The sequence below is a fragment of the Microcebus murinus genome, chromosome 22 (genome assembly GCF_040939455.1).
Source record: "Microcebus murinus isolate Inina chromosome 22, M.murinus_Inina_mat1.0, whole genome shotgun sequence".
Taxonomy (NCBI): Eukaryota; Metazoa; Chordata; class Mammalia; order Primates; family Cheirogaleidae; genus Microcebus; species Microcebus murinus.
In genome coordinates, this window is record NC_134125.1 from 19140025 (window position 1) to 19154989 (window position 14965).

Consider the following 14965-nt stretch of genomic DNA (forward strand, 5'->3'; position numbering starts at 1 on the left):
GCAAGGGCTGGTGCGACCCAAGAATCCTGGACTTAGGCTGGGGCCCTCCCCAGGGTCCCCACCACATGGACGCCAGGGCGATCTGTCCGGAAGCACATCTCAGGGTAGGTGCCTCCCTCCAACCAGGTAACGGCTCCCACTAACTGGGATGAACCACGGGCCCTTTAAGACACCCTCACTGCGCCCAGCTCAGAGCCCCTGCCCCACCACACGTGCCCAGCCCGGGCCTCGGCTGCCACGTCCTTCTTCCCAACTCATCCCTCGTCCTTTAGTGCTGGCCTCTAGAGCCCACGCCTCGCCTCGCCTCGCCTCCCCTTCCCTCCGCCATAGAGTGCCCCAGTCTTCCCACTGGCACCTATGCGCCGAATTCACTCAAATAACTGCCATGTCAACTCTCCCCGCGGGGCATTTCAGCAGCTTTCACCCGGCCTCCCCACAGGCCTCTACAGGGAAACTTCTGTCCATGCTGAGGCACGTGTGCTCTCCCTGGAGGGCCATGACAGTTGTCCAAAATGCCACCTCAGGCTTTTCTTACGGTGGGACACAGGATACGAGGGCCCGGGTGTCTCGGCAGGAGGAAGTGTGCACTCGCACCCCCACAAGGAAGCGAGCCTTCCTGGACAGGACAGGTGACCAGCCCCTGTGACCCCTGGGCCAGAAGGGCCTTGGAGACAAGCTGCCCACCGGAGCGAAAGAGACCCAGGGTAGCAAGCAGAAGGTAGGAGCTGGCCACCACAGCCACTCTAGGAGATACAGCCAAGGGAGCTTTATGCCCACGAGGCACGAGGTTTGCATGGGCAAGGGGAAGAGCCCACCTGGAACCCAGCCCCAGCCCACCCCCAGCCCTGTGCGGACTCTGCCCCCGGGTCCTCTGTCTCGAACAGGGACAGAGCCGGGGCGTGTGCAGCAACCGGCCTACAAGGTGGCCACGGGGCGGCTGTCTACACCGGGTTTGGACAGAGCTTGGACGGGGCAGGCTGTCTGCCATGCTCTGGGGGCTCCAGGCTGGGACTGGGCTGGTCTCTCTGGCATTGAACTCTACGCTATTCGAAACTGCCTTCCAGCCAGGTGGTTACCAAGGTGGAAAGACAGAACAAGCTTTACGTTTTTTAACTACTTTGGTACGAACGTCGACTATAGTCGATAGCCACAGATGAACACGCGCAGCCAAGCGTTGACTTTAGCGTTAATAACAAAACTTGACTTTTCTAATTTTTCATTTATCAAAATAAAATTGTAAACATTTAAAAATAATGTAATAAAAACATCGATGTACGTGTTATCTATTCTGATTTACAAGTAAAGCTGCCTGTAACTTCCAGTGCTCTAAAGCTTCCTCATCACACAAGAGCACAACGGACCCGTCGTCAACGCACAGCACAGGCTACCGTGCGGCTGCGGGCGTGAGTCGCGGCCGGGGAGCGCCGTGCCGAACTGGTGAAATGTGCAGATGAGGACGTGGGGCCCCCGTGCGTTCCGCGCCCGGCCCCACAGAGCTGGGCAGGCTGGCCAGGCATGCTCAGACTTGGGCTCTCCTTCCAGCTGAGGTTGTGGGGGAGGACTGGTGTCATCTGATTATAAAATGCCATCTCCCAGCCACCAGGACTCTGCTATGTGCCTGGTACTTATATTTTCTCATAATGATCTTGAAATGTTAGTTTTATCATCCCCTTCCAGATGAGGAAACTGAGGCTCAGAGAGCCAAAGTGACCTGCTCAAAGCCCCATGGCTGGAGCAGCGAGGGCGTGGGTCCTGGCGAGGACCGCCACAGCCCCTGGATGACGCTGCACACGGTGGCCACCCCTCAGACCCATGGGCTCAGCCCGGGACGTCTGCAGAAGCCAGTCAGCGCTGTCCTAGAGAAAGCCCCAGTCGAGGTGTCCCCCACCTGCCCATGTCCCCGTGACAGGGACGCTCAGCCTGGCCCTCCTCACACAGGCCGGCCCCTTACCAGGTGCAGCAGCACGCGCAGGGCGTCCCGCGCGCGCTCCGGGTGCTGCAGGATCTCTGTGAGGGCCTGGCCGATGAGCGACGAGGGGCTGTTCAGCTTAACGTCACTCCCGATGAGCAGGAACCCTGCGGGGAGCACAGGAGCGCGGCTCAGTGTGGCTGGAGACCCCTGCCCGCCCGGTGTCCGCGGGGTGAGGCCCCACGACGCACCCGCAGCGAGGGCAGGGCCGGACTGGGGCATCTCACTCATGGGATGGTGACGTGGCGCCTCGGTGCCCTTTCAAGAATGGACACCGTCCACCTGTTCAGGTAAGTGGGGCGTGCTGTTTGCGGAGAGCAGCTCGGCAGGTAGCGCTGCCTTCCTCTTGGCCACCGGCAGTGACGGGGAAAGGCCAGTGGTCTCCCAGGCCCCGAACTTGGCTCAGCCCACCACCCCAAGGAATGCCCTGCCTCGTTTTCCCTGCATTCCGTGTCTGTCTGTCCTGGGGCTTGTGGGAGGGAACGTGGTGGGGGGCAGGGGTGCGTGGGGCCAGCGGAGAGGGGGCAGGGAGGTGGCCGTTCTCTAGCTCTGAGCAGCAGCGAACGGCCAGGCTGGGCAAGGCCTGCAAGTCCAGGGAGCACCGCGTCCCCGCCCTGCTTCTCCTGGCCCGTTTCTGGGCATGCCCTTCCAAATCAGGGCCAGGGAAGCAGATTCCTTAAGTCCCTGAGCAACTCTGGGACCAACCTGTCCCCAAATCATATAGGGAAAGGGCTTCTAAGAGAATGAGCTGTTTTTAAAGATAACAGGACAGTACCATTAAAACCTGTTTCTCCCAGAACAAAAGTCGTGACGTTTATGTTGTCTGTCGGTAAAACTAAACAAAGACCCTTTTCAAAACTGCTGTGTCTGTAAGCACATGGCGGAGACCCACGCTGAGGGGAAGGGGCCTCCAGGGCGAGGGCCCAGGTTCCCACAGCCCTGCGGTTCGTTCTGTGGGACTCAGTGGGGCCCCAAACCCCTTCTGATTGCCAGGAGCATAAACATGCCTCACGTGATGAGAACAGTAATGGAATCCAGCAGGGTCCCCTCTGAGTCCTGTGTCTCCGGGAAGCGGAGCAGGGTAGCAACACGGCCAGCCCACTCCCTCTGCGCCTGCCGCCTGCCCACCCTCCGCCTGGCAGAAATACGGGGCAGCCGTGAGGTTAGGGCAGCCAAAAAGCAGGCCAGGCCTGTGCCTGTTGGACCAACCGAATGTTTCTCTTTAGCCACAGGAGGAAACGGGATACACTCTGTTGATTTTTGAATAGCTTTTGCAAGACCCTAGAGCTGCCTGTGTTTGCGAATTAAACAAAATGTTTCCATTTCTCAACCACCTGCCCCATCCACCTGGGCCTGCACCTGACCTGTGGGCAGTGGCCCCTGCAGCCACATGGTCTGCCGGCTGGCTGGGCTGGCGACACCAGGCTCCACTGCAGGCCTTACCCAGCTCTGGAAAATGACACCAGCAATATCAGAACATGTCAGCTGGATTTATTTTAAGAAAATGGTACTTTCTGGTGTTTCTCTGTCTCCTAAGGTTCAAGACACTTTGAGATTCTCTGTTGCTCGGGTCAGGACCATCACTGCACTGCCTGGGGAGTGGCAGGGGCCACTGCTGAGAGGACACACAGACCAAAGGACCAGATGTGTGTCAGCGAAACGGCCCTGGCTGGGGCGGGGTCAGTGGGAACAGGCCGGGTCGGTCTGCACTGAGGGTCTCCTGCACAGTTGAGCCCTGGTGGCTGCCGTGGACACCCCTCCCACGGGGACCCAGGGGAGGCAGGTGCTGTACGGAGCTGAGAGGCAGCTCTGAACACAGGCTGGGTGGCTGCCTTCTCACTCTCCTGGGACCAGTGGTCACAGAAACATTGTCCCTTTGCTTCCCAGACCCTTTGAGCCCTCTGCAGGCAGGCACGCCAGCAGCACGCATGGTTGGTCTTCCAGAACGTGCAGGGCCCCACGCGTCACAAGACGTTTACACACTCCTTACACATCCTCTCAGATGTGGGCAGGGTGGGATCATCAGCCCCACGACCATCTCCTTGTCACTGCTGAGGACACTGAGGTTCAGAGAAGGTAAGTAACTTATCTCAGGTCACACAGCCAAGACATGGAGCTAAGTCCTAAGTCCTAAGTCTTCTGATGACCAATTCTAGTCTTTCCATCGTACACCTCTTTTCTACAGTCACGGTTTAAGTGGGGGTGCCATAAAATAGGTCATCCCATTGCACTAACATCAGGAGTTTTACATGCGTACTCTGATGGCAAACAGTTCCGCTGCTCCCTGGTCTAAAAGATGATCTTAATGCCATAGTAGGGAAAAGCCTGTTTGGCAGTAGGTAAGGGACTCGGCCACAAGGTCTCTCCCTGAACCCTGCGTGGCTGGCACTGCCCTTCCTCCCTGTCCCCGCTGCAGCCCCGCGCCGCACACCCACCTGCCCAGTGCGAGGGGTGCGAGAAGGCCTTGCTGCTCTGCACGGCCTTCATGGCCTCCCCCAGGGCAGCGCTGGCCTTCAGGCCGTTCAGCAGGGATGAGTAGAAGGCGTGGATAAACATCTTGGAGGCAGCCACGGGCACAGGCCACAACGACACCAGGACACACTGTGCGCCGGCGGCCAGGAAGGCCCGTGTCAGCGCGACGACACCGTCCGCCGTGACTCTGCTGCTGGACTCCTGCGAGGAGCCGAGCACCACCAGCTTCACGGGCAGCCGCAGGTCCAGGACGTCGGCGGCCGTGAGCAGCAGCTCCTGCAGGGGCGGGCAGTCCGAGAGGCTCTCGCCGTCGCTGGCATCGTCCTGCACCTGCAGGGACTCGGGGATCGTGTACGGGTGGCCGAAGGAGCTCTTGCTGCTGCCGGGGTTGCCATCCACGCCAGGCGTGAGGACCAGGGCCGACAGTTTCCAAGAGATGTGGGTAGCAAAGTGGACGCATTCCGCCTGGGTCAGGGCACTCATGACCCTCTCCTTGGTGGCCACGCTGCCCACCAGGGGCTGGCAGCCCAACAGCTCGGACACCATGTAGGCTTCCTCCTCGGCCGATGGCATCGGCCCCCACAGCCACCTGTCCATCACAGCCGCCGGGAGCTTGGGGTTGCCGATGACGGCCGCCATGGACGTGGAGCTGGAGTAGGCGGGCGGGTTCTTCCTCAGGTGGGACTAGGAGGGGACAGCAAGCAGACCACCTGTCAGACACAACAGCCAGGCTGCCCCAGCTCTGCCGCCTGCCGGGTCGCTGCCCCCGTCTCCCCAGGAATCGCACTCACTCTAACTGTGCCAATCGTCCTGACTCGGGTACCTGCCTTAGAACCACAGCTATCACAGCAAGCTCTTAAAACAGTCAGGACAGGATGGCAGGAGGGCCACTTCCCGTCGTCTAGTCCCGAGAGGGCTGCGGGAGGAGGCCCTGAGGTGACAGGACGGCCAGCCTGCCCGTGACGGCCCTGCCCCCAGGTAAGAGGAAAACCCGCTCCTGACGCATCAGGGGCTTTGAGGGCGACATTTTTAAAGTTGTGCAAAAAGGCAAGTCGCTCTCGGGAAATTCAGTCCTTCAGAAGCTCTGGGTACTGGGAGATGATAGTTCCCTTCCCCCTTCCATGCTGCAAAATAGAGACCACCACTGGATTATAAAACCGGCAGAAAGAAGCAATGCATTCTGGTTTTCCCCATGATGACTGCTGATACTTTTTGAGAAACATCAAGTATCAAATGATTTCAAAATGACTTTTTGATGCCCCTGCTTAGGGACGCCTTAAACTCTGGGCAGTTGGCGAGTAGCTGCTGTGCTGCCGCCACAGAACAGCAGCTCCCTGGAGGCGGTGGCACTGGCACCGGGGTTTGCGTGGGCGGGCGTGGGCACTGTGTGGGCAGGCGTGGGGGTGTGGGTGGCACCAGCACCGGCACCTGGGCAGGCGTGGGGGCGCCGTGTGGGCGGGCGTGGGCGCTGTGGGAGGCAGGCGTGGGGGCGCTGCGTGGGCGGGCGTGGGCGCTGTGGGGGGCAGGCGTGGGGGCGCCGCGTGGGCGGGCGTGGGCGCTGTGGGAGGCAGGCGTGGGGGCGCTGCGTGGGCGGGCGTGGGCGCTGTGGGAGGCAGGCGTGGGGGCGCCGCGTGGGCGGGCGTGGGCGCTGTGGGAGGCAGGCGTGGGGGCGCCGCGTGGGCGGGCGTGGGCGCTGTGGGAGGCAGGCGTGGGGGCGCCGCGTGGGCGGGCGTGGGCGCTGTGGGAGGCAGGCGTGGGGGCGCTGCGTGGGCGGGCGTGGGCGCTGTGGGGGGCAGGCGTGGGGGCGCTGCGTGGGCGGGCGTGGGCGCCGCGGGGGCAGGTGTGGGGGCGCCGTGTGGGCAGGTGTGGGGGCGCTGCGTGGGCGGGCGTGGGCGCCGCGGGGGCAGGTGTGGGGGCGCCACGTGGGCAGGCGTGGGAGTGCGGGTGGCGGCGGCACCCAGGCCAGCTTGCTGCATGTCTGGGATTGCAGGAGTCACAGTCAGCCACGGAAAGTTGAGAAACTTGGAGAGAAGTATTTCTTTCACTTTCAACTGATTCTATCTCATGAGAAAAGTACTAGAAAGCAACAAAAGTGGTCAAAATTAAGATCTCTAAACCTTGTGAGGCAGCACTGGCCCGTTAGACGCTGGCAATGGCCAGTCAACAAAGAGGCCAAGCCAGGTCAGCGGGGGCCCCTGCGAGTGGCCTCCAGCCTGGGGAGTCTGGAGGAGGGGGGAGGATTCGGGGCTGGCTCGAAAGTCCCTCTACCCAGGTGGGCAGGGCCGGGCGGCTGTGGGTGACCCTGGTGGCCCTGTGACTCTGTGCCGGCCACCGCTGCCCTCTGCATTTTCGAGGATGTTTCTTTCCACACTGACTTCTTGCTAAATGGGACCCGAGTCCCTGCAGGGCACGCTGGCCTCTCGTCCCCTCGACACTGCTCTCACTGTCTGTCGTTGCTGCCTCAGCGGCCCTGGTGCCCGGCCGGGATCAGCTGCAGGGCTAGGGCCAGCGGCACGGCATCTGCGGTGCCTCACTGGTGTCGTGTGTGAAGGGGCGACAGCTCCCTCAGGTACCCAGGCAGGCTTCAGGCCTGGCTCTGTGCCTCTAAGCAGCTCCTGACCCTGACGCCACAGCAGAGAAACTGAGGAACGTGAGAAGTCACGATTCCTGAGGTAGCAAAGAACTGCCAGGGGTCGGCAGGGGTCCTGTGGACAGACCTACTCAAAAGTCACTCTACCTGGGAGCAGGCCGTGAAAGCGGCACTTCTGAGGCGACCGCAGCCTTGATAACGTGGCCGCGTCCGGCCAGACCCCGAGGGCAGGCGCCCCGCGAGCGTTACCTTGGACTGCGGGCCGAGGGAGCGGATGGAGGGGACGGCGACCAGGCCGAAGCGCTCGTAGAGGTACTCGTTGGAGGAGCTTCCCTTCAGGAGGGCGAAAGGGATGAGGTAGAGCTCCCCCTCCAGAACCAGGGTCAGCTGCCGGTGCCGGCCCACCGGGCCGCTCGAGTGCATCAGGCCCTGCGGAGACACAGACGGGCTGACACGGGCGCTCGGGAACCGTGCGTGTGGCCACAGCACGCAACGAGGGCTGGACCCGAGCGGGATCCGTTTTCTATCATCAGTGGACAAGAGGCTGGGAACTCCGAGTGAAGACGGGAGCTCTGGGACTGGGGTGACATCCCTGGAGGAGCAGGGGAGGGGCTGGGCTCTAGGATGTTTTGTGACCTTTTGTGAGGAGCTGGGCTCCTCTGAGGGGAGTGGTCCCTTAGCCCTGCGCCGGGGGTGCTGTCCCAACTTGTTCCTTCTGGGGACTCTGGGGGATCCAGTGCACTGACATGACACCCGTCCCTCCTGAAAGGCCTGGCACGAAGACATGAGGGGGCGGGTGCAGGCAGAGCCATGGCAGACACCACTTGTTCTCACTCCCTAGGGACACATTTCTTTCCGCAAGGGCTGGGTGGAGCCCAAGACGGCCATGTGCGTCTCAGGCCAGTGGGCAGCAGCGGGGCACTGTCCGCGCACAGGCCGAGCGGGGACAGAGATGCAGACGCGGCTGCCTGCCCAGAGTCCGCAGGGGAAGAAGGTCCGGGGTTCCGGAGCCCGCGAGTACTGCGTGCCACGGGGCAAGGCTGGCTCCCCCCTCCCCCTCCCCCTCCCCGTCTGCCTCAGGTGGTGACAAGTGGGGTGCCCACCAGGGCGCCACTGTGCCTGGGGAGGCAAACGTGCCCGCCTGACCCATCTGCCAGGCCGCTGTGGGCGCTTGGCTAACCCAAAGTGACACGTGCCCGGCGGACATTCAGGCTCTACAGACCCCTTGTGATATTTTTTTCTTTATTTAAAAAAAAAATTCTAGCTACATTTAAAGAAAGCAGAAATAAAAATTACAGGCCAATTTGTTTCTGGTTTGCTTTAAGAGCTACAGTGTTTCCCAAGAAGGGGAAACGAACTAGAGTGCGATCCAGGACGGAGGAAGTGGGGTGTCACGGTGACCCCGTGCTGTGTGGACGAGCTCTGGGTTAGCACAGGGCGGTGGGGAGAGCTGCCAGCACCTGGGCCCTGCACCCGTGCTTGGGCCACACCTGAGCCCCGGCAGGTGGAGGTGGCCCTAGCGGGCTCTCCAGAGGCAGTGCCACCACGCTGTCGGTGTGTGCCAGTGACCCTGGACCCGGCGTCCTGACCTTGGTGACAGGGTCGGCGGCTGTGACAGAGACAATCACTCACTGCTCAGCAAGAGCCGCGCTGCCTGAGATGTGGGCAACGTGGGGCTGGAGCCACCTGCCACGCGCAAAACTGGACCCAGCCTCCACTGTTCCAGAGTCACCGGGCCTTGTGACGAGGTGCTGGCCTCAGCCCTGCAGGTCCTCCTTGTGCTCCTGCCGCCTAGGCTAAACCCCAGCAGGTCTCTGTCCAATGTTGTCCCGTAGGCCACTGCCTTCACCAGGACACCTGCCACTGTGGACAAGTCTCTGGTCATGATGGCGGCTAGATGCATGACGTACAGGCGAGCCGGGCAGGGGGAGAGCACGAAGGCCGAGGCTGGCGGTGGGCTGGCGACAGCTGGCAGCGTGTGTGCGCAGGAACCCCACTGACGGCCCCAGAACCTACCCCTCGGGGGCCCAGGCCTAAAGCCCAGTGAGGCACGTCCCTGCAGGCGGCTCGTGTGTCTTCTCCGACACTCCAGGAAGGGCAGAGGGGTCATCTCACATGGCCCTGTGGTTGGAAGTCACTCTTGCAAGCCAGGCCTCGGCTTCCCTGCCAGCACTGGCGCCCACTGTGGGCTGTAGTCAGTCAGATAAGTCTAGGACACGGTCCCTGCTTGCGAGCTTACAGCCATGTGCGTAACACAATATGATGTATGCAAGAAGCCATCACTGAGTGACACTCAGTGATGTCACATGTAACAGCACCGCAGCAGTATAAAACATCATCCCAGGAAGTGGGAGTGCTTGAAGTCGAGCCCTTCCCAGGAGGCTGCCTGGCACATGGGCGCTGGGGAAGGCCAGGCCTGGGCAGGCTGGGGACGGGGACGGGGGCCAGACTGTGGAGCCTCAAGGGCAGGCAAGAAGGTAGCTGTCGCTGGCGGCAGGGACCTGCCATGCCTGCTCTAGTGGAGCTCCTCGAAGCGCTGGGAGGCAGCCTGCATCGCAGGAGGGGGCTGTGCTGAGACACCCCGCCCAAGGCAACGCACGCCCGGAGAGGGGACAAGGAGACTTGCCGGGACGTGGTGAGAGTGACCGTAGGGTGTGAGGAGAGGGAAAGTCTCAAGCCATAGCCTGGGAGATCGGAAGGCTGCCCGCTGAACCTCATGTCCCAGTTTCTAGGCCTGAGATAGTGCCTGGCGCTGGCACTGAGCCTGGCACGAGAGTACAACCCTGTGGGCGACAGCCGCAGCTGCTCTCTGAAAGGCGCAGGCTTGTGGGGAAACAGGGTGGACGGCAGACGGACAGCTCTGGCTGAAGGGCAGTGCAGGAAACCTACAGCACATGTCAGAGAAGAGCCCAGAAACTGGCGTCTGAGACCTGTCCCCGGTGCGCGAGCGCAGCCTGTGCACGGAGGATCAGCCGGCACCCCGTGAACTGGAACCGGGAAGACCAAGACGTCTCCGTCCCAATTACATTGAGATTCCAAAGGAGACATGTCCAGGGAACGCTGCCCTGCCCCTGGGGCTGCCCACCGAGGAGACGGTCTTCGCTGGTTCCTGGGTCTCGGGCTGGACAGGCAAAACGGCTCGGGTGTCAGCCTCACAGCAGCAACTAACAGACAGTCCAACAAATTCCAACAAAGACTTGGGCTTTGTGACCTCTTTAGTTTCTAGAAATTGGATCTTCTGAAGCAAAGCAGGACGCGGAGGCCAGGTGTACCCGGGCCTGTTCATCCCAAGGGCGCCGCCTTCACCCCCGGCCCCGGGCCTCCACCCGACCGTCGCAGGGTGAGTCCAGGCGGCAGAGATTACTGGAGAACTCACTGAGCACCAGGCAGGCTGATAGAAAAGGGAAAGACAGAGTGTCCCAGCGGGGAGGCCACCATGCACAGCGCTGCAGGCCTGCCCGGTGGCCCAGCGATGACGGGTACCATTCAGGTGCAGCCTTTCGCAGGGAGAGGGCTGTTGTTTGGACAGGGCGAGCAGTGCGTGCTCCGTGGCTTTGTGGTGCTGTCGTCAGTGTGCTGCCTCTCAGCTCAGATGCCCCAGTCGTGATCTGCTCTGTGACAGATGGTGGCATTCCTTCGGCCATTGCTCCCATCACGTGCACACAGTGCTGAGCGTTGTCGGTGCAGGGCGCTAGCAGGAAGGGGTCTCCTGCCTGGGTCAGCAGTGGGTGAGGACATCCGGTGTAGCCTGCCCAGCTGCGGGCTCAGACGCTGTCCCTCCACCACCTTGAGCTCAAGGCCCAGCAGTAACCTCCCCACAGCCCTCCCTGCGTGGAAAGCAGAGCCCCGTGCTCTGCGGGCACAGACTCCCAGGGTACGGCACACCCGTGCCGCTGGAAGCTGACTACTGTCTCCCGCCTGCGACAGAGAGTGGCTGCTGCCTGCCCTGCAGCTCCAGGCTGGCGCTGGCCGGGCCAGCTGTGACCATTTCGCTGTCCTGTGGGCTGAACCACACCGTCTCCAGTGTCCATCCCTTCCTGGGCACACTCCCTCAGCCCTACAGAACCATGTCCCTCATAGCTTATAATTGCTCTTTTCTCACAGGTGATCACTCTTTGTACTGAACTTCCCTGGTTAGCCTACTGGGTGGTACTGTCCCTGATGGTCCCAGAAGGACGGAAAACCTTGTCCAGTGGACCTTTGCCATGGGGTCTGGGTCAGCCTGCTGTGTCCGGGCCTCCAGGTGACAGTGACGTGGCGTTGCGAGGTGGGATGGCATGTGCTGAGAAAGCAGTAGGGATCAGCTGGCGGGGGGGCTCCAACACGTTCACACAACACTCACCTCCCTTCACCCGAACTTCCAAACCCACAGGACAGCGCTAACGTCCTCTTGTCCCAGGCCCGAGAGCCAGGGCGCTGCGGCAGTGTGGCGCACCTGCCACCAAGCCTGGCGCCCCTCGGGCACTCCAGACACGTGGGTCAAATAGGAATCTACGCCTGTCTTCAGGTGGCTGGAATAAGCTGACACAGCGCTGTTGTTTACACTATTCTCTCCTCCGGGGCCCTCTTCACTCTGCCAGTACAACCTGCCCTTTCCCTCCGGCGTTATGGTCACGCGGCCAAAACACTGGCATGCTCCTCCTGGAGCAGCCAGACCGACTTTTAACCCAGGGACTCAGAGCGACAGACGGCAGCACATCCACCTTACCTCACCCTCACGTCCCTTCATCGCCACCCACAGCCACTTACTGAGCCGCCACTAAGCAGTCATCCTGCAGCCAAATTTCCAAGCCTGCAGTTCTCCCAGGTGACCCCGTGGGTCCCGAAGGTCTGGGTGGGGAATTCTGATTCGATGACCACTTTGGTCAGTGGGGCTCCTCCATACACATCCACGGTGACCAGAGGGCTTGGGCTGTTCAGAAAGCACGGATACCAGATGTCACATCGCACGGGTCCTCACTTTTGGCTTAAGAACTGTGTGCTCCGTGTGCATCGCCAAGGCTCACAGGGTCCGCAGGCGACCTCCACGCTGTGCCGGGGATTGTCCTGAGGACTGGGGGACGTGGCAGGCCTCTCAGGCCGTCACAGCACCACATGCCACAGAGGAACGAAAATCCCCGATCACCGTGGGGGAGGGAAAGAAAATCCTGGGTCTGTAAGTTTTGGGGCTGATCAGATTTGGGGTGAAGTGTACCTGACTATACAACAAGGACTCAGAAGACTGCAGGGAATCTGGATACCCCATAACTACTGTACAGGGCTTTGGACTTTTTCCTGACTCATACCTTTGAGTGAATTGATTGAATAAATGTTTGAATAATTGATTGAATAAATGTTTACGGCGGAGGAACATTTTCCTCGATGCTTCTGAGAAATTTTGTTGTCATGGGTGGATATATACAGGGTCAACAAATACCACATACCTACTGGAAATAACACTCAAGCCATGACTGAAACCTACTAAGATTGTAGACGCTGTATTCCAGCCACAAACGGAAAAGTGAAAATTCAACCCATTCAATTGGCCAACCAAACGACAGCCCATTGGTTTGTCTTAAGAACCCAAGAAGGGCTGAGTGGGGATCTGGGTGTCGGACAAACATGACCGGTGGCCAGCAAGAGCCAGAGGGGCCTGGCTGGTACTCGGGGTCCAACCTCGGCCACATGCCCTCGAAGGGACTACTCGAGCCACAGGAGCCTCTGCAGTGGGGGCCCTCTCTCCATCTTGGCTGACCTGGGCCAACTGAGACTTCCACCCTTGGTGGCAGAAGTGCTTGGCCTGGCCAGAACCTGCCAGGATGAGGCTGGGACTCCGCTTGCTGAACAGCAGCGACAACAGAGCCGGCACCCAGACGCCACTGGCCTAGCAGCAGCGGTCCCCATGCGGACACCACGCACCTGTGGGAACTGATTGTCCTGGGTGCTCTCACCGCCAGTTCAGGCGTGCAGACAGCTTGCCGGTAATTGCCTCCATTTTTCCTCCTCTTAACCAGTTGTGGAAATGCTTGTTGTCCTTGGGTGACGTCTGTCCTCATTTGAATATGACTACAGCTGTCTCCATCAGAAATCAATTAGACAGCCTGGCAGTGAGGCTGCCAGTCTCAAGGGCCCCATCTTCCACCCCATATTCTAGAATCTAGTCTGATTGTTTCTATGGACAAAAATCCTCTGGCTATCTCCAAGATATCCAATCTGTTTAGGAAACAGGCACCAAAATGGTCAGTCTTGTTCCTGTCACATCTGTCCTAGGGTAAACTGACTCTATTGTGTTCCCTGATTTTGCAAGGGGCATTTTACAAAACACTAGAGAGCCCTTTTCCCCAGAGCAGTAATCATGGTCACGACCCGGCCACGGCCAAGCTACCCTTCCGGCCGAGCCCTTGGCAGAGGCAGCACCTGCTTCCGTCCCAGAGGACAAGTCTTGGGCGAAGCCCCAAGCTCCAGTGTTGACGAAGGCATTCACCAGCCTGACTGACACAAACATCAAGTTCTGAGTGAGTTTCTAGGGTCTTAAACAGATGACTCCACAGTGTCGTGAATACGAGCAGAGGTGAAAGAAGAGTGCTTTTCTGATCAAATCATTCACTCTTGCTACCTGTCCTATAACCTTAGTTTTTAAGACTTTAAACATAGGAAACAGGGAATTTAAATAAAGGAAAATAAAGGTGGATCAGGATGGCATATATAAAGACTTTATAACTAGAACAAGTCAAAACTCCAAGGATCCCCAAAGGTCCCCAAATCTGAACCTTAGAAGAGTGACTTGGCCAGGCGCGGTGGCTCATGCCTGTAATCCTAGCACTCTGGGAGGCCGAGGCGGGTGGATTGCTCAAGGTCAGGAGTTCGAAACCACCCTGAGCAAGAGCGAGACCCCGTCTCTACTATAAATAGAAAGAAATTAATTGGCCAACTAATATATATAGAAAAAATCAGCCAGGCATGGTGGCGCATGCCTGTAGTCCCAGCTACTCGGGAGGCTGAGGCAGCAGGATCGCTTGAGCCCAGGAGTTTGAGGTTGCTGTGAGCTAGACTGATCCCACGGCACTTACTCTAGTCTGGGCAACAAAGCGAGACTCTGTCTAAAAAAAAAAGAAGAGTGACTTGACCAAACCTGGGGAATTAACTCTAAATCTGGTCCCTTGATTGTGGCAGCTTTTATATTTGAACAAAGACCCTACCTGCAAACCAAGTGGTGACTTGGGACCCGGATGCACAAGCAGCCCCACCTACAGCAGGCCCACAGGGCCACGCCACATGCGTGTGGCTGGGCGAGAGGGCCCTGCTGCACGCTCTGAGGTGGCCCTGGGCCTTCAGGATGTGGGGCCAGGATGGGTCCAAGATCTGTCCTTTCACAATGAGTGGAGGGCCTCGGCCAAAGCACAGATTACCATGCTTCACTCTAACTTGATTAAAAACTAAGGCCATAGATGCAAACACACCCTCGTCCCTTTCACACTAAACCCTTGCCACTTTTCTTTGGTGACATTTTCTCCTTTGGGCATCAGACAGGATTTGACCTAATGTTACATGATGGCTCGTGTGCAGATGTAACCGGGCTCGCCTCAAAGATAAGTGGACATGCTCACCCCGTCCTGACAGCAAAGGACAGCATGGTTCCGGGAAAAAGCCACGGCCGCGCTTCCCTTAAGCCAAATTAAATCAAATACTGGTGCAAGGCCTACGGTAAAATATTATTCTGTTCCACTTTTCATACTGCCTGACCTAGTCCCTTAGCAACAGGACTGCGGCCAAACAAAGGCAGTTGTTCAAATAATTATATGCCCCTTGTGAAGAGGCTAATCGTTTTAGTCTTGAAGTGTCAGTGATTCATAATCGTGGGCCTTCGGTTTTGATTTGTATTCTCACTGAAGACGTGGAGATGGTCCTGGCTCTGTCTGGCAGCTGACAGCGGCAGGCTCGGAGCCGGGTGACGG

The 14965-nt window shown here is 59.3% G+C and overlaps 1 protein-coding gene across 2 annotated transcripts in view; it reads right to left on the minus strand.

Annotated features, from left to right (window-relative positions):
• TTC28 (tetratricopeptide repeat domain 28) overlaps positions 1-14965 on the minus strand; it is a 623216-nt gene that overhangs the window by 13828 nt on the left and 594423 nt on the right. For both annotated transcript variants that reach the window (XM_012763803.2, XM_075996660.1), the window contains 3 exons: positions 7281-7460; positions 4405-5125; positions 1952-2076 (listed from right to left, as the gene is read on the minus strand). In XM_012763803.2, coding sequence (XP_012619257.2) covers positions 1952-2076; positions 4405-5125; positions 7281-7460 — 1026 coding nt within the window. The remainder of the gene's footprint in view (positions 1-1951; positions 2077-4404; positions 5126-7280; positions 7461-14965) is intronic.